The sequence below is a fragment of the Drosophila novamexicana genome, unplaced genomic scaffold, assembly GCF_003285875.2.
Source record: "Drosophila novamexicana strain 15010-1031.04,08,12 unplaced genomic scaffold, DnovRS2.1 tig00000024-arrow-pilon, whole genome shotgun sequence".
NCBI classification, from domain to species: domain Eukaryota; kingdom Metazoa; phylum Arthropoda; class Insecta; order Diptera; family Drosophilidae; genus Drosophila; species Drosophila novamexicana.
In genome coordinates, this window is record NW_020824768.1 from 1,196,965 (window position 1) to 1,223,305 (window position 26,341).

The 26,341-nt window shown below is 45.6% G+C and overlaps 1 protein-coding gene across 5 annotated transcripts; it reads left to right on the top strand.

Annotated features, from left to right (window-relative positions):
* Positions 1-4,238: 4,238 nt before the first annotated feature.
* Positions 4,239-26,337, top strand: LOC115771257 (talin-2). 5 transcript variants are annotated; one of them, XM_030716870.1, is made up of 16 exons: positions 4,239-4,422; positions 11,229-11,451; positions 11,519-11,917; positions 11,988-12,179; positions 12,246-12,324; positions 12,393-12,896; positions 12,961-13,049; positions 13,487-13,575; positions 13,875-13,991; positions 14,063-18,653; positions 18,712-18,902; positions 21,686-21,802; positions 21,866-22,381; positions 22,798-23,469; positions 24,103-24,281; positions 24,342-26,337. In XM_030716870.1, the coding sequence occupies exons 2-16, from the start codon at positions 11,316-11,318 to the stop codon at positions 24,604-24,606; spliced, it is 8,136 nt and encodes a 2,711-aa protein (XP_030572730.1). In that variant the 5' UTR covers positions 4,239-4,422; positions 11,229-11,315; the 3' UTR covers positions 24,607-26,337. The 5 variants fall into 5 exon arrangements, with proteins under 5 accessions (XP_030572730.1, XP_030572728.1, XP_030572729.1 ...); XM_030716868.1 differs by having other exon boundaries at positions 23,656-24,281; positions 24,342-25,726; XM_030716869.1 differs by having other exon boundaries at positions 23,656-24,281; positions 24,345-25,377.
* Positions 26,338-26,341: the final 4 nt, after the last annotated feature.

Consider the following 26,341-nt stretch of genomic DNA (forward strand, 5'->3'; position numbering starts at 1 on the left):
TTTATCTGTTGACATAATTTGTTGTCATTATGTGATGAACCCCCTTTTATTTCGGGCCACCTTGTTGCAGGCTAATTGAAAATTACAGGCCACTCACCCACACACACACACACACACACTTCCACATAACCACCCACAAACCCACCCGCCCGTCTTTTATTTTCTCTGTGGCCATTGAACGTCATTCGATTTGATTTGTTTGTTTGCTTTTGTTTGTGTTTATTTATTGTGTATTTTGTTACTTTTAATGCATCTTTTATCTGGATTTCGCCATCAATAAGCCAGAGCCAATGACTGCTCATTGTGATTGTTGTTGTTGTTGTTGTTGCTGTTGATAGTGATACAAAATTTGTGCCCCATTGTGTGGCAGCACAAGAGTTGCCCGAGTGACGACGATGTCGACGTCGTCGTTGTCGACTCAACGTCTTGTTTACTCAAATTACAGTCGGGGTTATCTGCAGTTACATCCAAAGTGCCCAGCTCGCAGTCGGAGTTGCCATATCGAAGTCGGAGTCGGGAGTCAGGAGTCAGAGTTCGCTTCCAGTTGTCTAGTTGACCCAACTTGGCTTTGGGTGGGCCAACTAGCTCTCGCTCTTTCTCCGGCCAAACTCTTGCGTTTATTTGGTTAAGCAGTTGCAGTTGTTTATCTTGCCGCTGCTCTAATTTGCCTTTACAATTTGCATTTCGAAATTCCAGCGAAATCTTATCTTTGTGGACCAAACAGCAGCCCGTTAAAATGTACACAAGATAATATTATTTGTAAACTCACGATCAGCTGTGTGAACAGAGTTGAAAGACTTGATTGAATGTGAAAACAAGCTAAGAACTAGATAGAAATTAAACGATTCAGTAAACAATAATAAGCATAGAACTAAGAACTTTGAGATAGTTTCTCATATGATATAGATAGCATGCGCTTTTTTGATCTGGAATATATTAGAACTTCTTTAGCTCTGATAATCTTTGAGAAATTCTTAAAAAATACTGTCTCAAAATCGATGTTGCTCGATATGCTAAAAATTGAAAGAAATGGCGAACAACTTATTATTTTGCTTGCGTGTGATATATAAAAATATATATATTTAAACATTAAAGCCTCGAGCTTTTATAGTTTCCGAGATAGTTTCGTTCACTGAGACATATCGACTATATATACTTTATGGGATCGGAGACGTTTTCTTCTTTCTGTCTCTTACATACATTTGCTAAACGAACATTTTGCCAATTTTTAATGTATATATATACAATTTTTCGCTTATGGGATATATGAGAATTTTAACCATTTCATAGTGCAAAATCTAGGAAAAATCGGGCAAAAGTATCATATATCTCCAAAAAGCAAATCTTTATAAAGGGCATTAAATCGTCGGCGTGTCGCAGATATCCAAACTCTTCCCTTTAATTTGTGAACATTCTCCCCAGCAAATCGTTGTCTTCATTTGCAAATGAAGTAAACTCAATGAATTGAATTAATTGAATTTCAAATTATGACACATTTCGTAAACATTATTTGTATGCTAGTCGTAGTATTAAGTCAGAGCCCGACAATTTCCGCTGACATCAATTGTATTTGTGTTGTGTTTGGGGCACAAACTAATTTTCAACGGCACATATGAGTCTGCTGTTCGGACCATCTGTTTGGACCTCTAAAATGCACACACGGAATATATCTAAAAATTCAGCGATGAGTCATTCGCGTAAAAATCAAATTAAAGGCCCCCCAGACCCAATGCCTAATGCCCGAGCTAAGCAAATCGTCTGACGATTGCGCATAGAATACACAATATATATATGTATATACTTTTTTGGGGGGCGTTAGAGATTTGCCAGCCTCATCATAAACTGACGATCAACATGATCAACGACTGGCCCCTGGTTTTACACAAAGATCAATTGAAATGTCGTCGCACCTTCTTCAGACGTGGACTTTGCCGGCTTTTTGTAGTTGATCTGATCTCTTGTACAGCCTCCGTTCTGCTCTGCATGTCGTTCTATTTTCAGTGTGCCATGAAAATTGTGACAAGAGTTGGGCACACGACGCAGAGGAGGGGGGTTGGGGGAGAAGGTAATGCTGTTTTCTTTCATTAATGCGCCCTACATCTCTGCGAGGGGGGAGGGAATGCATGGAAAATCCATTGGATCTCGCCGTTTAGATTTATGCTGCTCTTCGAATTATGCTTTGTTTACCTTGAAAAAGTTTCGTTCAATTTTGTCTATTTTTAGTTGCCCCTATACTACAGTTTATCTATACATATACACACACATATATATGCATATATATATATATATATAAGATATGGATTTTAGCTGTGTATAGGGGCTGCGTGTTGTTTTGGTTTAATTAAAATCTGTGGGCCTTTATCGTTAGCCAAGCTTTTGCGCATTGTGAATTTTTCAACACATTTCGAGTTTTCTTCTCGCTTTTTATTTTGGAAACAGCTTTCTGCAGGCTATTTTTTATACATTTTTTCTGATTTATCGCGCGTTATGTGATTTATCTGATATATCAGTCAGCGACAGTGTCTATTAGTCAGACGCATTAAAATCAATTTAAATTTGTTGAGAGATTTAACTTTGAAAGGAAAGTGCATATGAAATTATAAATGGGTCGAACTGTTGACTGTTATTATTTTCTTGTATTTCTTAATTATCTTCAACTTATATTTTTATAGTTTCTTGTTCATTTTTTACTTTGTGTATACTTTCTTTTATTTTCTATCATCTGATCAAGGGAGACATTGTATAATCCATCTGCTTTTCCATATTTTTCTTATTGTAAATAAGAAGAAAAACTGCGACCAAAAAAAAGGAAAAGTAGATCAATTGAATAAGATGTTCTATTATCCTTCCTTTCATTCTCTTTATTATTCTTGTTCTCTATGGTCCTTTTCTTCTATTGTCTTTATACTCATAATACCCTTCCGTTTAGCTTTTTTCCCCTCTTTCCCATCTTCCTGCTTTATCCCTTTTATAGAAATATTCTCTCTCCTTCTGTCCATTTTCTTCTCTTTCAATCTTCCATTCATTCTTCCTTCCCTTTTAATTGTCCTTTAACTCTACATTTTGCCTTTCTTCTCTTTTCTTCTTAATTCTCCTCTCCTCGACGAACTCCGCTATCTCTTCATGTTATTAAAATTCCCAAACAGTTCAAGCATTCTCATAAACAAGACCGCACTTGAGCTTGTTCTTGTGAATTGAGCACTCAACTATTTAGATATGAGTAGTTAACAAGCATATCCAATCATGAGCCCTGCCCACGGATCGTACGTGCCACAGCGCCTACCCAGATACCCAGAGTATCTGTCGCTGCCGCAACGATTGTGAGAATCGTGCCAAGGTCTCAGATTGTATTCGCTTTAACTACGTGCCGTTATCAAACGTTAAAGAACCAAAGCCAAACAATCGGCCTACAATCAGCCAGGCCGAATTGTCGACCCGCCAAACAACTTGTCAAGTGGCTGGGCAGCAGCCCACGTTGATGCCACAATTGGTCGCATTTTCGCTTTCGGCTTTTAGCTTGGAGCGCCCACGCGCAGCTTTTGTCTTCAGTTGCGGGTGTCAATGAGTCGTAGCTGATGGTGGCACCTGCCACATAGCTGGCCAGGTCAACTCTCTATGCTGGCCAATAGCTCATTTTGTGTTTCACTTATCTCTGGGCTGTCTTGTTAATGGTTGGCTCTGGCTGGAGCCGCATTCTTTGGCCAGCTGCAAGTGCTCCTAGTTGGGGTCTCGGTGCCTCGATGCCTCGGCCCCAGGCCGGCCTATTTTGGTCATGCTGTTGTTCAGCTTTTGGGCTTTTGGGTGTTGATTGATTTTTATAAACAAAACTCGCTAATGGAAAAGTCGGGTGCAACATTCTTTAGCTCAGCTTCTACATATGCAGCTACTCCGGCTGCAGTTGCAACTTTGCTGCCCGTCTGCCTGCTGGTGGCATTGCCCATATATGTGCTGCCGGCAGCATGTTGCATCCATGCATCCAGCCAGTGGCAGCAGCATCTTCAACGCGGAGGTCGCGCTTCGCTAATATGGAGAATGAAAACAGGAAAACTGCGTTTTCAGATGCGATGCGTACAGCTTTTGAGTGCATTGCGTGCTGCAACTGCGAGATGCTGCGAGTGCATTTTACCTCAACTGTTGAAAGATTTATGCCACAAAATGCTCATACTCATGACTCGTACTTCATTTTATTTACAGATTTCTTAAACAAATAACAAAACGACTAGCACAAGAAGAAGAGCAAGCAGAACACCAACAAGAAGAACAACAACAACAACGAAGTAAACGCAACAACGACAACAATTAGCACGAAACTTTCTACAACTAAAAAAAAGGCCCATTAACAACAAATTTTTCTACTAAAAAAAACCCAACTGCAACTATTTCAACTAAACCTGGCACTATTTTCGGCTAATGCGAATTGAGGTAAGTTCTGAATATATAAAAGTGTTTGTGTTGAATAATGTAGTTTACTTGGTTAAGCAATAATTCTTGAGTGCTTTTGCAATCTGTTTATATTGGGATAAGGAATAGATAATGGGGAAAAAGGGCTGTAAGTGCAAGGTGTGTTCGTAACAGACAGCGAGAGGCATCTTTGACAGCGCAAGGGGTATAAACTGAATCGATCTAGACATATCTGTCTATGAGGCTGAATAAACACTACGATCTCAGCAACTTTGGAAGCTGAAGACTTTTCATATCCCATTTAACTTAAATCTTTGTTTATAGACCTGCTTTTTTGGGCACTTTTCCAGAGTAAAGGCCCCAGTTACAGCACATTTGTTATATATGTTCTTCGTATAGAGCAAGAATATTTCATATATCATAGCTAACTCCCTGATTTGTATACCTTAAACATTTTAGAAATGGGTTAAAAGCGTATACTGTTATTGTCAAAATATATATAACAGGCTGAAGGAAGCACTTCCGACCCTAAAAAGGTTTATATTCTTGCTGAGCATCAAGACCCGAGTCTTATCCAGAATAAACATTACGATCTCAGTAAACTTTAATAGCTTATCTTTTTATCATATGCACAGCTAGTCAATATACCCAGTATTAGCATAGAACACAGGGTATTTGCTAGTCAAGCACCCACGATTAGACATCTTATATTGTTTGTATGCCTACAAATTGCGCGTAGTCTTATAAACTATAAAATACAACAAAATAAACTTAAAAAGTTTACGAGCATTTTCCTATTTGACTACCTAAGAAGTAGTTTGTTTAATGGCCGACTAACTTTGAATACCCTACGGTTGTAAATTGCGGCTATGTTCGTTTCTCGCACACAATTTAATTTTCATATAGATAAAGTTGAAATTGTAAATCAGCAAATTTGAATGCGCGGAACTTCTCTAATCACATTGACCCCGCATAGGCTCTGCTGCTCAGTGGTTTTTATGGATTCGGTATATTCATTTTTTATGCCTTTGCCTCCGGCTATTTATACGAGTTTGGCGACAAATTTTTCCTTATATCTATATATATGTGTTTTTCTTTATTTTTTGTCATCTGTTCGCAAACACAAATAAAAATTGTGGAAATTACATAAAAGGCTCCACATTGGCGCAGCTTCGTGACATTCTGTTATCCTTTGGACGCAAACCACGCCACCCACATCGCAGTAAAAGAAAAGCAATCAGACGGGCGAGTGCAAAAAGCATATGCTCGACTCGAAAATACCCTGCCGAAAGACATGTTATATGCATTCATATATACCTCTTTATTCTTATATTGAGTTTTATCTAATGCCCGCCTGCTCGTAGGCATACCCTATGTCTTGCATACCTCATATGCTAACTTAAAGTGCGGGGTATCAAAAATTTCACTTTATGCTGACTAAAGTCAAAACGAATCGGCGACAAGCTAAGATTCCTTTCGAGCATAGGACTCCTACGCACACGCGCCAACCAATACACACACACGCACACACACTTTTATGTGGCCAGACAAAATGGTGGCTGTGGCGCCAACAAGTCGCGCCAGTTGAGTTTTTCCATGGCGGCAGCGCTTGCTGACTTGACTTGACTTGGGCAAAGAAGGGCGTGTGGGAGGGGGGAGGGGGATAGGTCGTAAGCTGTTATGCATACAATGTCGAGCGGGGGCGGGGGCGGGGTCGAGGCGTTGCCAACTTGTCTTATTTGATGCTTTTTTTTTTCTTTTCCTCTGTATATTTGCTGCAATTGCTGTGCATACTTTGAGGCGCAACCAATGTGGCGTATGCTTAATCTTGCTATAATTAATCAATGCCGCCTTTTGGCTAATTAAAACATCAAGACAGCAGCAAAAGTTACCAAAGAAGCGCACTTCTTCATTTTGCATAATATATATAGAGAAAAAAATAGTCACTCGCTCCATTTATACAACTTAGCTGAACAAACAAGAACAAGAACAACAATTGCTCAGCCTCCCCCCCTTTTGGGTTGTTGTACATAAGCAGCGAGACGAAGCCTGGCAGCGTCGCAGCCATTGGTGGTCCTGGCCCACCCATTGGGCGTCACAGTTGGTGGTTGTTTTTGTTGTTGTGCCCAACAAAAAAAAAATGTATATATATATGTACATATATAAAAAGGCAAAGTGGCATGCCACACACCACAACCCCTGCCCCCAGCTGTTGATCTGTGCTGCGGCTGCGGCTGCTGCTGCTGCGACTGCTGCTCCCATCCCTCTTGCACGTGCAGGATTTGCTGATGATTCGGTTTCAGTCGCCGCTTGGAGCATGCGCGCCGCAGCATCCTTTGGGTCGACAGAATGTCGCCAGTTGGATTCTCATGTTGCTTACGACTTGTGGCATGAATGATGTTTGCGTCAGAAGCGCACGATGTGTCGCCGGCGTAGCACATCATTCTAGGCCTAGCCTCCGATCGGGCAGGACACGCCAGCGCTGACATCATCAAGCCAGCAGCAGGAGCAGCTGGAGCTGGAGCTGGACCAGCCACAGTTCAAGTTCAAGTGTTTCCTCAAACAGTTGTCACGCGTTTCTTTAGACACCGTTTTGTGCCTTGTGTTAACTATTAAAAAAAAAGAAGAGAAAAACTAAAAGTTGTTAAGTTTCGTTATTGTTGCCTGCGCGTGCCTTTCAGTTGAGTAGTTCGTCAAAAGTGCCTTATTAAATATTAAAAAGAACTTAATTATTATTATTATTAACACGTTCGCGTCTTTTGTTTGCTGCATTTGTCGTCGTGTGCCTTAAACGAGAAACTTTCAATTTTAAACGCAACTTTTGTAGCTCTAAGTAACGCTTAGATATTTCGGCCCTAGGCTCAGAATCCAACTCTGCCACTAATTTGCCTTAGATGAAAGTTAGAAATTTATTACGAAACTCTACACGTTTTTAAACATATAAAACTATATAAATATATATATACCGTATATACAATATACAAGACAACGTTTTTAGCCATTAGATGCACCTTTTAAGAAAGTTATTTGTTATATTTGAAAAAAAAACAAAAAAAAACATATTCGGAGTAGTCGCGTTTTGTAGCTACTTTTTTAACAGAGAGGCAACTTTTTGGGAAAGAGAGAGAGAGAGAGAAAGTTATCTTTCCCTCTGTTGCACTCGAGATACTTGTTAGTCCTTAGTTTGTGTTTTTTGCCATTTCGGTTCCGTACAATTTCTTGTACAAAAACGTGCTGGACGCGTCTCCGTGCCGCCGTTTCAACACCACCACAAACGTGCCTCAGCTCGGCGAGCAGTCGCCAACAAAAAGGGGAGTCAGTCGGTTATTTGATCGCGTTTGGCCTTCCTCCGATCGTCGTGCGCTGCCGTTCGTAGTCAACGATTTTTAAAATCCCTTCACCACCCCGTGCCAATGTCCACACCAAACAAAAAACTAAAAAAACAATTACATTTAACAAAAAAACAACAACACACACCAAAACACTCACACACACACACGAAACACAACACACGAGCCCCGAGTGTGCCTTTATAAGCATAAGCATAAGCTATACCGAGCCATGTGCCTTTTGAAAAACTTCTCAAAACAACCGAAAAGCGCAAAATAATTAATAAAACATTACGTAATTTTAAACACAATTCCTTGAAGAGCCTAAAAATGTGCACGAAGAGTAAGTAAAAAGATTCCCGAACTTGAAACAATTTATAAAATATTTAACTCAAGATATGCCTGAATTTCTTTTCGATTACATTCTGAACTATTTTATACTTATTATTAGAAGAAGCTTGATATAAATTTTGTTGAACCTTATATATATCTTTGATCAGTGATTTGTAAAGTCACTGGTTCAAATCAGCATCTCGATTGGTAATAGATGCAAAGATATATGTATTTTTGTTTAAATTGTGGAAAATTATTATAATATGAATATATGATGTAATAATAATTATTTTCCATGTTGTCCTCGATCTCCTCAGATTAAGTTCCATATATTTTTATGCTCCATTAAATAAGGATGTAAAAAAAGGAAATTTAAGCATAATTAAATCCACACATAAATCGAGGCTTAATCATAATTAAAACCAAATTCATTGGTCAAATAGCCCTATAAAAGAATTTTATATAATCCTAGGCCATTTATTGGGTTTCCATACTTTTACCAATTGGAAAAGTCACAAAATAAGCAGCGACAGCTTTTTGTGAATGCCAATAAATATATTGAAAGTGCATTCACTCAGCTTCAGCACAGTGCCAGGGCCAATTAATTAGTCAGAGCCATAGAAAACTTGGATGGCAGTAAATTACATCCATTAGCCGCACAGTGTGACTTCCGAGCGAAAAGTGGTTGCCAATTAGTGCGAACTCATGGCCGGCCTGGCCAGAAGCTAAAGTCAGTTAAAGCTGGATACGCTGTTCGATTTGCATTCACCGGAAAATCTGCTGCTTTGCTTCGCTTGTATTTCATTAGACACTATAAAAACTGCTCTTTGATAGCCGCAATTGAAACCTCAGTCAGCTGTAATGCTAGACCTCGTCTGCCCCCGCATCAGCCCGAAATCAGCCATAAATATATATACATATCGATAATGAGGTATGTGCATACTTAGTTGTCGCCCAGTTTCCCCATTCATTGAAATTGTTTGTCTTTCGGCTCTATGAAATCCATCTGCTTGTCCTGTCACATCCCTATTCAACATCCTGTCCCTTTTTCCTTTTTATGTCACATTGTTAGTTTTCCCCAGATTCTCTGTGTGTGTGTGTCTGTTTATTTTGAGGTTATGTTTTGGGGGAGTCTGCATGCGGTACATTTAATTGAATTAATGGAGGGTATTGTATTACAAGCAAGAGTACTTCGTCTAGAAAAGCTAACTAGTGAAAATATGCTCATAAATATAGCATGAAAATGTTTATATTTTATGTAGTATAATCTACATTTGGAATCTTAACTAGAAAGAAAGTTGTTCAATGTTAACATTTTAAAAAGTACTACAGATATCTCTTATTGTGCAAGTTCCCAAATTCGTAAAATATTCTAAATCCAACTATTCGTAACCTCCACATCAGTTGTATATCTACAATGTTAGCCATTTTTTTCTTGAAAGTACCGTTAGTAACCGTAATTATATAATTATATCTATCATTTGCATTATATGTTAACTATCTTTTTCCTAAAAAATGGAAGATATTTGTCTTACATTTAATTTATATACCTATAACTTTTTTCTAGTAGATTTTTTCTAGTAGATTTAGATTTATTCTAAATTTCGTTGAATACTTTTGCCAACTTTCCCATATTATCATTTTATATCTCTTACCACAAAGCAAAATATTGCATGTATCCTTCAACAAACCCTGCGCACGCTCCCTCGCTGTCTAAACGGGATTGCTGCGCAGCGCTTCGATCAGATTACGCCCCTGTGGCTTCCAGTTCGCTGCCCTCTGCCGCTGCGCCGCTTAAGCTGCGCAAAACGCTGGCACTTTGCCGGCTGGCGCCACTCGGTCGGGCAGTCGCCGTTGCCGGGCGTGTAAAGTCTACAACTGGAGAGTTCGAGTGAGCGAGAGAGAACTCTACACGCGCTCTTGGGGTTGATTCGGTTTGCCTGGCTGCACCCTTTGAATAAAGTGTGGCCAGCAATGCGCAGGCGGCGCGCTCTCGCTCTCTGTTTCTCTCTCACCCCAACAAACGGTAAAACAGACAGCAGTACTGCTTATGGCAACTGGCAACGTTGGCAGCGACGTCGACGTCGCAGCATCCCCTTGGCTGGTCCAATTTTGAGGTAACCTTTTTCAGTTACGTGCCAGATTTCGTGGCCAGCAGACGTGCATCCTTAAACAGTGCTCCATAAAACCAAGACAAATCGACAGACAGCCAGCCAGCCGTTGCCAATCAAGCCGCCATATGGAGCAGTCGGCGTTCTGCCAACTGGCAAAAAGTAAATTTTTAACTGTTTGCCGTGTGTGTATATACTGTGCGTGAGCATGTGCATGTGTGTGCCTGGCCTCTTCTGGGCTTGTGGCCGACAGTTTTTACCGGAAATTTCAAGTGCTTCCGCATGTCTTCGTGTCAGGCGGGGGATGCGACAACCAAAACATAAGCTGTGAAAATTATCGATTTTTACATAAGAACAAAAAAAAAAAAAAGAAAGAACGATATCGTGTTCCGGCCACTGACTGACACACATTGCCTGGCCACGTCTACGGACAGAGCGGCAGGATAGAAAATCAATTAGAAGCGTGCTGTGGGCGTGGGCATGGGCGTTGGGATGGGTATACGGTGAGCCAGTGGAGCATTAAGTGAATTTAGCTAAAAATCCAGGCATTAATGTCGCATAAAATGCGCAGCAGCAGCAGCAGCCACAGCAAACGACGTCGCTGTCAGCGTCGCAGTCGCTGGCGTCGCTGCCTTTGGCATAATGACAAGCACGAGTCTGGGGGCAGCAGCGCGGGCAGCGGGGCGGCGGGGTGAGCAGCAATTCACCCCAAGCTACAATGGCCAGGCTTTGATTTGAACAGTGAAGTGCCCACAGTGCGAGTGTGTGTGTGTGCGTGTGTGTGTGAGTGTGCGAGTGTGTGTGTATAGAAGATTTTCATCAGCAGCGCAGCGACTTTGTCTGGTTTTTGGGTGGTGGCTGCCCCCGACCTGGGCCTGGGCCTGTCCCGGCCTGGGCCCGGCTATCTTTGCTGCTTTGGGGGTGGTTTTGGTTTTTGGTTTAGGTTTTGTGTTTCAGTTTCGCTCAGTGCGCTATTTATAACACTTGAACGGGCCATTTACTTCATGTTTATAACGCCTGTTCTCGACTGTTTCTCTCATTTTTTCCTCCACAGTGCCTTTTACAATTTGTACACCTAATACACTAAGTTTAAGCAAACGATTAAGACTAGGAGGCGGACGTGCACGTAGACGACGCAAAGATGTCCACACTGTCGTTGCGCATACAGCTGGAGGGTGGTCGGGTGACCAAGACCATACAATTCCAACCAAATACGACAGTCTTCGATGCATGCAAAATCATACGCGATAAATTTGCCGAAGCGGTGCAGGGACAACGTGAGTAACGCCCAGTCACATTCAGATCTAGTTTCTCTATAGCTTCTGCCCCCTAACGATATTGCAGCTAGCGAATATGGACTCTTCATTTCGGATGAGCAGAACCAGCAGGGCGTTTGGCTAGAAGCTGGCCGCACACTGGGCTATTATATACTGCATAATCAGGATACGCTCGAATATCGACGCAAGCTCCGGACACTGCGTGTCCGCATGTTAGATGGCGCTGTCAAGACCATCCTGGTCGACGACTCGCAGCCCGTTTCCCAGCTGATGGTGGTAATTTGCACCAAAATTGGCATTACCAATCACGAGGAATATGGCCTGGTGCGTGAGGATAACGAGGCGCAGAACGAGAACCTGCCGGACAATAAGTTTGGTACGCTCACGCTCAAGCGCAAGTTCACCGAGAAGGATCGCGATGCCAAAATGGAAAGTTTGCGCAAGAAACTCAAAACTGACGATGAAAGTGAGTACGAGTGGGCGCGATCTATCGTTTGGCAGCTTAACTAACTGATGTACAACTTTATTTCTTTCAGTGAACTGGGTCGATGTGGGTCGCACACTGCGCGAACAGGGCATCGATGAGTCGGAGACGGTGCTGCTGCGCCGTCGTTTCTTCTTCTCTGATCAGAACATTGACTCGCGTGATCCGGTGCAGCTGAATTTGCTTTACGTGCAGGCCAGGGACGCCATTCTCGATGGCACACATCCTGTTACCCAGGACAAGGGTGAGTACTTAATAAAACTCATGGTTTTTCTTTTATTTTACAAATTTTGCCTGATATTTCTTCCAGCCTGCGAATTCGCCGGAATCCAAGTGCACATACAATTCGGGCCGCACAACGAGGCCAAGCACAAGCCCGGATTCTTGGAGTAAGTCGAGAATCCCTTGCCAAAACTATGCACTTTTTAACTACTATCTGCCCTTTCTCACTATCCAGCTTAAAGGACTTTTTGCCACAGTCGTATGTGCGTGTTAAGAACATTGAGAAGAAAATCTTTGCGGAGCATAGAAAGCATTTTGAATTGACGGAAATCGATGCCAAAGTTCTGTACACCAAGACCGCTCGGGAGCTGCCCACCTATGGCGTTACCTTCTTCCTAGTCAAGGAGAAGATGAATGGCAAGAACAAGCTTGTGCCGCGTCTCTTGGGTGTTACCAAAGACTCTGTGCTGCGTCTGGATGAGCGCACCAAGGAGATTTTAATCTCCTGGCCACTGACCACAGTGCGTCGCTGGGGCGCCTCGCCGAACACCTTCACCCTGGACTTTGGCGACTATGCGAATCAATACTATTCAGTGCAGACGACAGAAGCCGAACAGATCGTGCAGCTCATAGCGGGCTATATCGATATCATATTGAAGAAGAAACAGACCAAGGATCACTTTGGCATCGAGGGAGATGAGGGATCCACCATGGTGGAGGAGTCCGTTGCGCCATCCAAGTGAGTTGTGTAGCTGAAGAGGATTCTTTAATATGTTATTGTTGACATTTGTCTATGTTTTCAGGGCCACCTTCTTGCAGCACGAAACGAATCGCGTGGAGAAGCTGAACTTGGAAAGTTTAGCGCATCCGGGCGTTATGCGGCCTTATGACGGTAAGTCTCTGGGTTTCTATTTAATATATACCTAAAATATGTGCACTTAAGCTTCAGCTTTTTACTGTAAAGTACGCTTGAACAAAAGACCAGCAAATTTTGTTTGTGCGATTTTATTGTAGCCAAGTTGCTTTTATTTAAAATTTTGGGAAAATGTGAGATTGAACAGATATAAACAAAAAAAATATCTAAATTCGAGCTGTTTAATTTTAATATGTAATAATATGTTAAAATACAAAACAGAAAATAATAATTTAAGTCCAAGACTCACAAAATATGTTGTTAAAAATCTTAAATATAAATTCTAGCTGGTGTAGTTTTTGCTGCATTGCTTTTGCTTAAGTTTTTTGTTATGCTTCTGATAATTTATGATTTATTTCTTTTGTACACATCCGTTTCTCTCTCTCTGCCCCTCGCTCGCCCGATATGGCTGACAGGTGAACGCACCTTTACGCAGAACGAAATGCAGAGCGTGCAGTATGGCGCCTTTGTGGGTCAAGTAAATCACGCTCATCAACCGCCCACGGTAAGTTTCATAAACAACCCAGAGAGACAACCGATTCCAATTGCAGCACTCGTAAATTTCATTTCCTGCCATTATGTCTAAGTTGCCATTGCACCTCTTAAATCAGAACATAACCCCACTTTGTAACATCTTACTTGAACTAACTTGAAGAAATTCTTTCATCTCTTAACATGCTGCGTTAATCCCTGAAACATTTAGAAAACGGTCATGAAAAGTTTCACAAAGTATGTGCCGCCCATTAAGTTAATAGAATTTATTCTGATAATCCCTATTAATCTCGATTATGATTTCCTTATTAGACTAAGGAAGTACGCATTAGTTCTGTGAATCTGACGGAGCCGCAGCGTGCGCTGCTCGGTTATATATCCGCTGGACAGGATGTCTTAATACGCGCTGACGAGGAGCTGCGCACCAAGGTGAGTCTGCCAGCAGGCCAATAAGAAGAAGAACTAGAATTTACAACTAATCAATTTTCGACTCTGTGCAGGCACCCATTCAGGAGCTGGGCAGCGATCTGCGTTCCATTGAGTGGCGTGAGAATACGCTGGACACCTCGAAGCAGGCGGTCAGCTCGCATGTGGCCACGATGAGCGCGGCCACCGCGCAGATTATCACCGCCTCGCAGCCGGATGAGGTCGATACGGAAGCCATTTCGGCATCTGTGTCCCAGATTGCCCAGACCATACCCGAGGTCACCAAGGAGGTGCGCCTGATTGCCGCCCTCATGGAGAACGATTCGAATGGCGACCAGCTGCTGGAGGCAGCTCGCAATCTGTGCAATGCCTTTAGTGATCTGCTCAAGGCCGCTGAGCCGGAGAGCAAGGAGCCACCGCAGCATTTGATTAATGCCGCCAGCCGTGTGGGCGAAGCCACCACCCATGTGCTCAGCACTATTGCTGAGGAGGAGGCGCCAGAGAATCGCGATCTGCACGACATGCTGCTGGCCCTGGCCAAGGCCGTGGCCAATACCACAGCCGCCCTGGTGCTGCGGGCCAAGAACATCGCCGCCAGCTGTGAGGACGATCAGGCGCGCAATCGCGTCATTGGAGCAGCCAGCCAGTGCGCACTGGCCACCAGTCAGCTGGTCGCCTGCGCCAAGGTGGTGGCACCCACCCTGCACAATGCTGCCTGCCGGGAGCAGCTGGAGGCGGCGGCCAGAAACGTGGCCCGTGCTGTCAACTCGCTCTGCGAGGTCTGCAACGAGGCGAGCAACGATCCCAAGCTGAAGGCCGATTTGCTGGACGCGGCACGCGATGTCTCCAAGAGTCTCACAGAGATGCTGGAGCATGTGAAGCTAAGCACTCGCGAGCATGCGAATCGCACCAGTCAGGAGCTGAGTCCCGTCGAAAATGTTATCATTGGCACCGATGTTTTGGTGTCCACCAATGATCCCCAGGAAATGGTGCGCCATGCGCGCACCCTGGGCCAGACAACGGCACAGCTCATCCAGAGCATCAAGGGCGAGGCGGATCAGCAGGAGGATGCGGACATGCAGCGGCGTTTGCTGTCGGCCGCCAAGCAGTTGGCCGATGCCACCGCCAAGCTGGTGGAGGCGGCACGCCTGTGCTCCTCCAATCCACATGATTCGGACAATCAGAATGCGCTGCGTCGTGCTGCCGAGGAGCTGCGCGAGATCACCACCAGCACCGCCAATACGCCGGCCATGAAGCGTGGTCTCATCCAGCGGCTCGAGTTCCACTCTAAGCTGGCTGCCTCAGCAGCCACCCAGTGCATCTCGGCCGCCCAGAATGCGGTGCAGCACAGCCAAGACCATCAGACCAAGGAGTCGCTGCTGCAGGATTGCAAACGCGTCGCAGACACCATACCACGACTGGTCACATCGCTGAAGACGACGCGCGCCCAGCCAGACGATGCGCACGCCCAGCTGAATCTTATCGAGGCGGCGGAACAGTTCATTGAGCCTGCTCTTCAAGTATCGCAATCTTCACGTGCCCTGCGGCCCACTGTCACGGATATACCCTCTGCCGCGCAGCTGTCCAAGAGTGCATTGCATCTGGGCCAGACGGTTTCAGAGCTGCATTCGGTGGCGCAGCGTGCACGCGATGCCTGCGGTGGTCAGGAGCTGGAGTCCGCCTTGGAGGCGGTGCGCAAGCTGCATCATGTGCTCGACGATACACGCCAGGCAGCGCTGGCGGGTCAACTGCGTCCTCTGCCCGGCGAGACGGTGGAGAACACCGCCGACGAGCTGCGCAAATCGGCCAAGAATGTGGGCATTGCTTTGAGCCAGTTGCTCAGCTCTGTACTGCAGGGACAACGCAGCTATGCAGGCGCCGCTGGCCGGGACACGGCTCTGGCCCTGGGCGACTTCACCAAGAGCGTGCATGGCGTGGCGGCGACCACACAGAATCCGGCCATCATTGAGTGCGCCGACGACGTGGTCACCAGCTCCGCACAGCTGATAGAGCAGGCGCAGCGCACGCTGCAGGGTATCTCCGATCCGCAGGCGCTGACCCAAGCGGGCCGAGATGTGACAGGTGCCCTCTCGCGCACCGTCGACTGCATACCCGGCCAGCGTGAGGTGGACGCCGCGCTGCGCAATGTCAGCGAACTCAGCGAGATTCTGTCCGTGAGCGAATTCCCGCCCTCGAACCGACCCTATGCCGAGCTGCAGTCCGAGCTGAAGCAGGTGGCCGAGCAGCTGAGCAGCGCCGGCGGCCAGATTGTCCAATCGTATGCCAGCCCTGCCCTGCTGGCCGACAGCAGCCAGAACTTTGCGGCCAACTACAGGGATCTGTTGTCGGTGAGCATGCAGATGGCGGGGCAGACCCAAACGGATGAGCCCGTGCGCTCGCAGATGATTGACTGCCTGCGCAATGTGTCGACACAGTCGTGTTCGCTGCTCTCCACGGCCAAGTCCATTGCCGCCGATCCTGGCCAGCCGAATGCCAAGAATTTGCTGCATGCCGCCGCCCGCAGCGTTACGGAGAGCATCAATCAGCTGGTGGATGCCAGCATTCAGTCGGCGCCGGGCCAAAAGGAGTGCGATAATGCCATGCGCAACATTGAGGCACTGCGTCTGATGCTCGACTATCCGCACGAGCCGATCAACGAGATGGGCTACTTTGATTGCGTCGAACAGGCGACCGCCAAGTCGCGCAATCTGGGCTATGCCATCTCCGAGATGATCAACAATGCCAAACAGTCACAGCACGTGGAGTTCAGTCAGTCGGTGAACAATGTCAACGACTCCATACAGGGTCTGATGGAGAGCTCCTCGCAGGCAGCCTATCTCATTGGCGTCTCGCATCCCAGCAGCGTGGCTGGGCGTCCCGGCATCATTGACCAGGCGCAGTTGACCTGGGCCTATCAGGGCATTCGACAGCATTGCGACATTGTGAGCAGCGCCCAGTCAGGCAAGCCGCAGATGATCTCGGCTCTGACCGTGATTGCCAAGCACACGAGCTATCTGTGTTCCATTTGCCGACAGGCGAGCATGAACACCAACAATCCGGTGGCCAAGAATGAGTTCATTGTGCTGGCCAAGCGGGTGGCCACCGCAACATCGGATCTTGTGCAGGACATCAAAGCGATTGAGGAGAATCCCACGAGCGGCAGTCGGGATCGACTTGTGGAGCCGCTGCTGGATGCTGTCAAGGCAGTGCGTCAATATGCCTCCAGTCCAGAGTTTATATCGATTCCGGCCAAAATCTCAGCCGAGGGTCGCAAGGCGCAGGAGCCAGTTATTCAGGCTGGACGTGGTGTTATAGATGGCGTCGTCGAGATGGTCAAGGCGGCCAAATCGCTGGCCTTGTCCCCGGACAATCCGCCCGTGTGGCAGCAGCTCTCCATGCACTCCACGCCCGTTTCCGAGTCCGTCAAGCGGCTCGTGGACAACATACGCGACAAGGCGCCCGGACAGGCCCAATGTGAGCAGGTGCTGCACACCCTGGGCACCTGCACCCGTGAGCTGGACAGCTGCGCCCTGGCCGCCAATGCTCAGGGCCTGAGCCGTCGTCGGGACAATAATCTGCATGGCTTCAGTGGCCAAACGATGAACTCTGCCGCGGAGCTGTTGGACAAATTGGAACCCATACGCGTGGCGGGCAAGAACAATGCCGAGCAGCTGGGCCATGCCGTGGGCGAGATCTCGCGCTATGTGGTGCCCATGGTGAATGGCGCCATTGGCGCCTGCACCCACATCGTGCACAGCCAGCAGCAAATGTCGCTGATCAATCAGACCAAGTCGGTGGTCGAGAGCGCCATTACCCTGGTGCAATCGGCCAAGGACTCGGCGGGTAATCCACGTGCCACACACGCCCATCCGCGCCTCGACGAGGCCATCGATGGTACCCGGGAGGCCATCCAGGAGCTGCAGCAAGCTGTGGAGAAGATCAATGCCGAGACGGGCATTGTCACCGGCCTCATGGAGCAGGTGAATCGCGCCATAACGCGGCTCACGGACAAGCGACAGTCGCTGCTGAATGCCTCCTACTCGGACACCTTTGTGGACTACCAGACGCGCATGGTGGCCACGGCCAAGGAGATTGCTCGCCTGGGCAACGAGATGAACGCCAAGAGCAGTGTGGAGCCAGCGGCTCTGCCCCAGCTGGCCGTCGAAATGACCCAGCACTACCAGCTGCTCACCCAGGATTCGGTGGGCGCCAGCACGACCACCACCTCGCCAGATGTGGCCATGCGCATACGCAACACAGTCATCGATTTGGGTCGTTCGGTCAGCTCCATGATACAGTCCTCTGCCGGCGGCGCCAGTCCACATGATGCCAGCGCCCTCAAGCAGATATCGAACAATGCTCGCGAGGTATCCGAGAAGGTGGCCCAGGTGCTGGCTGCCCTGCAAGCCGGTTCTCGCGGCACCCAGGCCTGCATCAATGCTGCCCACACCGTATCCGGCATCATCGGAGATCTGGATACGACCATTATGTTTGCCACGGCGGGCACACTGCACTCGGACGGCGACGGCAGCTTTGCCGATCACCGAGAGCACATTCTACAGACAGCCAAGGCTCTGGTGGAGGACACTAAGGTGCTGGTAACCGGCGCCGCCGGCACACAAGATCAGCTGGCCAATGCGGCACAGAATGCCGTCTCAACAATTAGTGAGTCATCAGATCCTCTCATTCCGTGCTCAATGTTAACGTTCTTTTTTGCCTGCAGCTCAACTCGCGGAGGCTGTAAAGCGCGGCGCCTGCTCCTTGGGCTCCTCGCAGCCCGACTCGCAGGTTATGGTCATTAATGCTGTCAAGGATGTGGCCTCGGCTCTCGGTGATTTGATCAACTGCACCAAACTGGCCTCGGGCAAGCCCATACACGATCCCTCTATGCAGGGTCTCAAGGAGAGCGCCAGGGTATGTTCAAGTCCTTTTCTTTATATATTTTTCCCTACGTCTCTTCATCTCTCTAGTTTTTTAATACTCTCTCTATCTATGCTGTAAAGCTTTCGTTGTTGTGGCTTTTTTTATTAGTGTGTAATATTTACAGTCTTTTTTTAATTCCTGGTAATTTTTTTTGTAACTGTATCTGACTTTAATGTGGTTATGGTAACTATATTTTGGGACTTTTTGAGAGTAGCTTTGAGCGACAAACGTACGGAACATGAGTTTAGGGGAAACTATTAAATAGTACGAAGAATTAAATTGGAATAAAAGAGGTCGTGAAGCAAATCGAATTATAAACTCGAAGAAGAGAGCAGATCCCAAATCCCAAAAGTAAATCAGAGTATAAAGCATAAAAGAGTATAAATATTTAATTGCTCAGAGCTTGTAATTCCCAATTGGTTTAAGTTTTGACTAAGCCTAGTCGAACAGTTCGAGTTCTGTTTTGTCAGCTTGGTTCTTAGTCCTTTTTTTACACAGACATATACGCATACATAAATGTTGTTTGTGGCAGTTAGAATACAGTGCTCGCTCGGTAACTAGAACCAGAAAACGTAATCATTTTATATATTTGTAAAACGAAGATACTAGAAATTGTTTATTTTTTTGTATACTTCTTCCACATTTCTCAAATATTTTAAACGAAACGTTCTACTTAGTGAGCGACTACTGTTTACGAGTAAATACTTTTTAAACCTAAACTGGCTTTGGCACTCACACATATACCACCATAAAAAAAATGTACTTATAAGAAAACCCCTATACAAAAAAAGAATATTTAATACCACTTTGCTGTTGCTGTCGCTGCTGTTTTCTGCACCAAACGAGGGCTTACTCGTCTCACCTCCAGCTCAAGCTCAAACTCACCTGCTGCTCGTCTGCTGCTGCTGCTGCTGGCGCTTTACGTTTTTTATATTAAATGTTTATTAATAATTTTCAATGTTTAACCCCACAAACACAAACACACTCATTCTCTCACAAATACATGTGTACAAGTGTATAAACAGCCCCCAACAACAACAACAACAACAATATCTGTGGCTATTGAATCACCAAACACCACTTTCTCATCCCGCCGTTGTCAGCTCTAACTGTTTGGTCAACCACCCGCCCTTCTGCCTGCTGCTCCGCATGCATTTGCTGCGCTCTCTCTCTTGCTCTTGCTCTCCCACTCTCTTTGTCGATCCACCACCACCCACTCAAACAACTCACAGAACCACCCTCCCACACACACACACACACAGACATTTGTAAAAAGCAAACATTGAACATAAAAATTCCATAAATTTTTGTATATTTTCGTTTTCGTTTTTTTGCTAATTTGTGCGCGTTCGACGTCTCTGCTCTTCTCTCTCTTCCCATACACACACAAACATACATATACATAAAAAAAAAACAACAACAAACTCTCATGAACTGTACAAATACGCAAATCGTACTCAAAAATCGCTCTCCACGCTCTCTTCATGCGCTGCGCTCGCTGTGGAATATATATATATATATGTATATATACGCAACCTATCGATTCGAACATGCATCAATATCAAAATCGAATTCGATATCGATACCAACCATATTTCGAAAACAAACAACAATGCAGACGCTTCAAGATGTTTGCCAATCGGCTGCCAGCGCCCATTCAGAAACTAACACACACACACGCCCCCCGCAGCAGCAGCAGCAGCGGCAGCGGCAGCAGCAATCGGCAATGGAATCATGAGCCATTTCAGGGGGGGAGGGGGCGTGCCTCCCACAGCAATTTGGAAACGAAATTGACGAAATTCTTTCTTAAACATAAACATTAATCATTGCACAAAACATGAAAAAACAAGCAAGCAAACAAACAAACAAACAATTTTATTCCAAACATTTTTGTCACTATGAAAACTTTGTAAAATTTGTGGATGCTATGGAAGAGTACACTTGGAGAGTGCATATATATAACGGTATATATGTGGCTAGAAATAACTAAAAATTCAAATTCACCCTTTTCTGACTGGGCATGGGTTGATCGAAATTCAAGATATTAGAATAATAGATATACCCACAAACCAATCGCATGAAATCTATATGATCTATATATTTTGAATTGGAAGCCGCTCGGGCTGAAATTTAACTATCGAGCGCCCCACCTTGAACCTACATTTCCACGCTTGGCGGTGGATTTGCTGTAACCGTGAAAACTGTGTTTTGGTCGAATTTGAAATGAATTTAGAACCCATTTGGAAAAGTTTCGTATATTCTTATCCATAATTAAAGCCTAATTTTTCCACGCTTGGCGGTGGATTTTCTGTAACCGTGAAAAATTAGCTTTTTATTGAATTTGAAAAGGCCAAAACAAAGTTTCGTATATTCAAAATCCTTTTATATTGTGCGACTAAATCCCTTAAGAAAGCTGTGGCCCATATTTGCTGCTCTCCATAGCATCTGCAAGTTGTTTCCCTTTGGTCGATTGTTATAGTCCCTGAATATGAATGTTGTTTAGAAGGATTATAATCATTATTTGTCTTATTTCTCGAATAAAATTTTAATTGCTCGTAAAGTCATGTTGTTCAATATAGTTTTATATGCAGAGTGCCAAAGCCATCTAAGAGTAGACGTATTACTTGTAGAACTTAATTTGTAGTTTGTAGTGTCTAGAGTTTAGATTTAAGTTATTTCTACTTTATCCATGCTCTGTTCCCACTATAAAACTGAAGATTAATCCCAAACATTTCTGTCCAACAACACCAAAAACACTTTGTTATTGCGTTTAGGTCATGGTGCTGAATGTCTCCTCGCTGCTGAAGACCGTCAAAGCTGTCGAGGATGAGCACACGCGCGGCACACGCGCCATGGAGGCCACTGTGGAGGCCATTTCACAGGAGATACGCGTGAGTAGCACATAAAAGTAGCTCCCCTCTAGAGCTCGCATTTATTCTGACTTTCATTTGCAGGCCATGCAGACGCCGCCGCCCGTGGGCAGCGCTCAGATGGGACCCGAGGATTTGATACGCGTCACCATGAATGTAACAGCTGCCACGGCAAAGGCTGTCGCCGCCGGCACCTCCAATCTGCAGGCGGACATTGTGGCTGCGGCCAATTTGGGCCGTCGCGCCATCTCGGACATGCTGATCGTTTGCCGTTCCGTTGCCTGGAACTGTGCCGAGACGGATGAGCTGCGTGTGCGCACACTGGAGGCGGGCACCGCTGTCGCCGAATCCTACAGAGAGCTGCTCAATGGCATTTTGCACAATTGCAGCGCCGACGATCGCATGCACTATTCGCGACGCGTGGCCAAGTGCGTCACAGATCTGGTGGCCATGGCGCGTCTGCTGAAGGGCTCCGACTGGATAGATCCGGAGGATCCCACGGTCATAGCCGAAAACGAGCTGCTCGGCGCTGCGGCATCCATCGATGCGGCTGCCAAGAAACTGGCCTCGCTGCGACCACGTCGCCAGGCGGATGTCAAGGTGAGCTGAGCTGGGATTCCGAGTCCCTAGCTGCTAGTTGTTAGTTGTTAATGGTGTATGTGAATGGTGAATTGAAACTAACTCAACTGCTCATCAGTTTAACTCATCTCGAAAGGCTCGTTTAAAACCAAATCAACCAAATCAAACTACTCCCGCACTCATCTAATGATTCCAGTGAGATATGTTTGATATTCTTGGTTGTTACATTCAAAAGTTCACCCAGGAATCAAACATATTATTACTGTGATTGTTGAAACTCTACTAAACCAACCAAAACCAAAATCAAAACCAAAACCAAAACCAAATCGAATAACTTAACTTAACTCAAATGGTGTTTGCTACTCTTAATCTTATCTAATCTTAATTGAGCTCCAAATGGCTTTCATTTATCTAATCGCATTGCTTTCCATTCACAGATCGAGCTGGATGAGAACATGAAGTTCGATGAGATGATCCTCGAGGCAGCCAAGGGCATTATGGCCGCCTCTGCTGCCTTGGTACGTGCTGCCAATGCCGCTCAGCGTGAGCTCATTGATCAGGGCAAGGTGGCACGGCGTCCGTTGACCAGCTCCGATGATGGCCAGTGGTCGGAGGGTCTGATTTCAGCCGCCCGCCTGGTGGCTGCAGCCACACACAGCTTGGTGGAGGCCGCACAGAATTTGGTGCGCGGCGTCGGCACCGAGGAGATGCTCATCTCGACGGCCAAACAGGTGGCTGCCTCCACAGCGCAATTGCTGATTGCATGCAAGGTCAAATCGAATCCCAACTCGGAGGCGGGACGTCGCCTGCAGGCCGCTGGCAATGCAGTCATCAAATCCACTGACAATCTGGTGCATGCCGCCCAACAAGGCCTCGAGGCGGAGGAGGAGCATTCGCTGAAGATCAACACATCCATGGTGGACGGCATGGCGCAGGAGATCAATGCACGCTCCGCTGTGCTGCGTAAGGAGAAGGAGCTGGAGGAGGCGCGCCAGCGTCTCAAGCATGTGCGCCAGGCGCAGCGTTATGCCAAGAACACCCAAGGCTTCACCACCGACGAGAGCGACACGGAGTACGCCTACGGCACGCTCAACAGGAGCCAGAACAATGTATGAACAGGTTATCCTTTATCTCTTAGTTTTAGTTTAGACTGTGCACCAACGAATTGGCATTGATTTAACTGATGAAATTCTCACCTGGTGTCGGTATCAATTTAGTTGTAGCTGTAGCTGTAAATGATCTAACCCTAATCTGTCTAACCAACCAAATCTTTGTCTCCTGCTAACCTTTAACAGACTCTGGGTCGTGGAGGCGCTTACTGTAGCTCGGGCGATATGTCCAGCCCGTCCAACTACTACGCAGGCTCTGACTTAGCCGCCGGCAGTCAGCAGAAGCATCATTATAATTATGCCAGCCCGCAGCCACAGCATTTCCATCATCCGGGCGCAGTTTCGCCGCCACCATCAAATTATGCGGCCATGGATGATGCCAATGGCGATTTTCCGCCGCCACCGCCGCCATTGTCGACGACCATTTCTAATATGCAGACGGCCACGTCGGGCCATAGTTTTCGCTCTAATCCCAAACTAACCGCCAATGCTGTGCCACGCCCATACCCTGGCAGTCCAGTGGCTGGTGCGGCGGGCAGCAACGGCTTTACAACCACCACATCTGCATCGGGCACACCCACTAACGCCAACTACCAGCAGCATAGCTTTGAAACGTCCAGCCTTAAAACACAGAACTCCTCAACGTCCGCGCCCGTTGTGCCACCACCGCCGCCACAGAAGCCGACGGTGAATCGCAATCTGGAGGCCTGTGTCCAGGATCTGCATGACAAGACGTTCGGCCAGGGCGGCGTAGTGCAGCTGACCGGCGGCAATGCCTATCCCGGCCAGAACTACGAGGGCTACACGTCCAGGTGAGTGAGAATTATTTAGACACAGCCAGTCCAAACGCTAATCCCTTGCCGGCTCCTCAGCAGATACGAGACGCGCAACTTTGACAAGTCAGCCAACAATAGCGGCGGCAGCGCCAGTGAGCTGGGCCTGCCCAAGCCTGGCCTGGAGTCGAGCTTCTCTCAGATGACGCTCAACACGGATGGCGGCAAGCTGAGCATTGTGGATCAGGGCTCCGAGCGTCTCACCTCAATGACGCAGCGCGTCATGGAGCGCAAATCGTTTACGACAACAACAGAATCGCGTTCCGAGACGAAGACGGAGAAGCACAGTTTTCGACTGGAATAAGGTATAGGAGCAGGAGCAGGAACTGCAGCTGCAGTCGAAACTAAACGAAGAAGTTTGCCAAATGTGCTTTTAACATTTATATGCATACTAATAGTAATAATTTAACATTAGAATATAATTAGCCACTAGCGTTAATATGTCAATATATACACACGCCACACAAATACCCCATATACACACGCACACACACACCCTAAATGTAACGTTATATTCGCTTTTCATTTCAATTTCGGTTTTTATTTTCTAACTATCCAATCTTTTTGTGTATATTTGTTGTGCTTTTGAACGTGTCTATCTGCCAATTTATTGCCAATTTTTTAACACACTACGAAACATAAACTGAACCCCTATTAAAAGAAAAAACGCATACTTTGTACTAATCAAATCAAATTTATTCTAAAACTGTAACCAAAAAAAAACTAAATGCAAATTGGGTTCATCGATTTAATGTTAATTCTATGCAATTTATTACCGTGCACCTAAAAACTAAATATTTTAAATCGAGAATTATTATTAACGCGATTTTAGTTAATTCAATTCACATTTGTTGTTCACATAACGTTTAGTTCTTAAAAACATCTATGTACGTAAACAATGTTCTATGTTCTTCTAAAAAAGGATATTCTTGCTCTGTAATTTCGTTTTGTATATACGAGTACCTATGTGAGCTGTCGTGTATACGTAATTGCATATTTTAATTGTGTATTTTTTGTAAATTAATAAAAACAATATTTTAACAACAAATGCGAAAGAGTTGTCTTTATAGCTAAAACTTAGCTAAAATTACAAACCTTTCTTATTTATTATTATGCGGGCCGCAAGGAAATCGACTGAAATTTTGATGTCCTTTGAAACATACAACGTCTGAAGCTAACTGGAGTAAAAGCTATTATTCCAAGGGAAAAACATTTAAAAAAATAACGTTCTTTTCTATTTGGCGGTTGCGGGATTCATTTGAAAGCAAATTCAAATTTAACGGCTCAACATGCCCCTTTTGGGTATGCTACGAAATTTTTCGACCGGCGATTTTCGTCTACCTGCTGGGCATTTCTGTTCGCCTGGTATTTCAGCTGAATTTTATAGAAATTTGGTGCGCCCCATTCAAATTTTTAATTTTTTTATATACAAGGACGATTGCTATGTCCTTTTGCCAGTCAATAGTCGTGGTCAATACAATTAGTTTGACACAGGATTCGTCAGGATCCGTAAGGATATGACCGAGTTATGGCTAATTTTTTTAACAAGGCTCCTTGAAGGATTTTCGTCCTTTTTATTGCATATTCTAAATTGGCAGGATAACAACTATCTGTACGCCAAAGGACATCAGGATAGTCCTTGAAATGGCCAAATTATAGGCAATTTAATAATACATAGAATATATGGTCCTTTTTAGAAAAGTGGCCATAACTCGGCCATATCCTTGCAGATTTTCGCAGGACCTGGTGCGTTAGGATCGTAAGGACCAGCTGCATCGAACTGCATCAAAAAATTATGGGGTCATCTAAGAATCCTGGACTTGACAATTTTTCGGTGGCGATTTACAAGGAAAACAGGCCGAAAACACAAAATCCTTAATATCTCAGAACAGGGACGATTTTGATGTCCTTTGGCCAGATGATAGCCCTGGTCCATACAATTAATTTGACACAGGACTCGTCAGGATACGCAAGGATATAGCCGAGTTATAGGCTATTTTGTGTTTGAAAATTTGGCATTTTTTCTCCGCCGTTTGAAG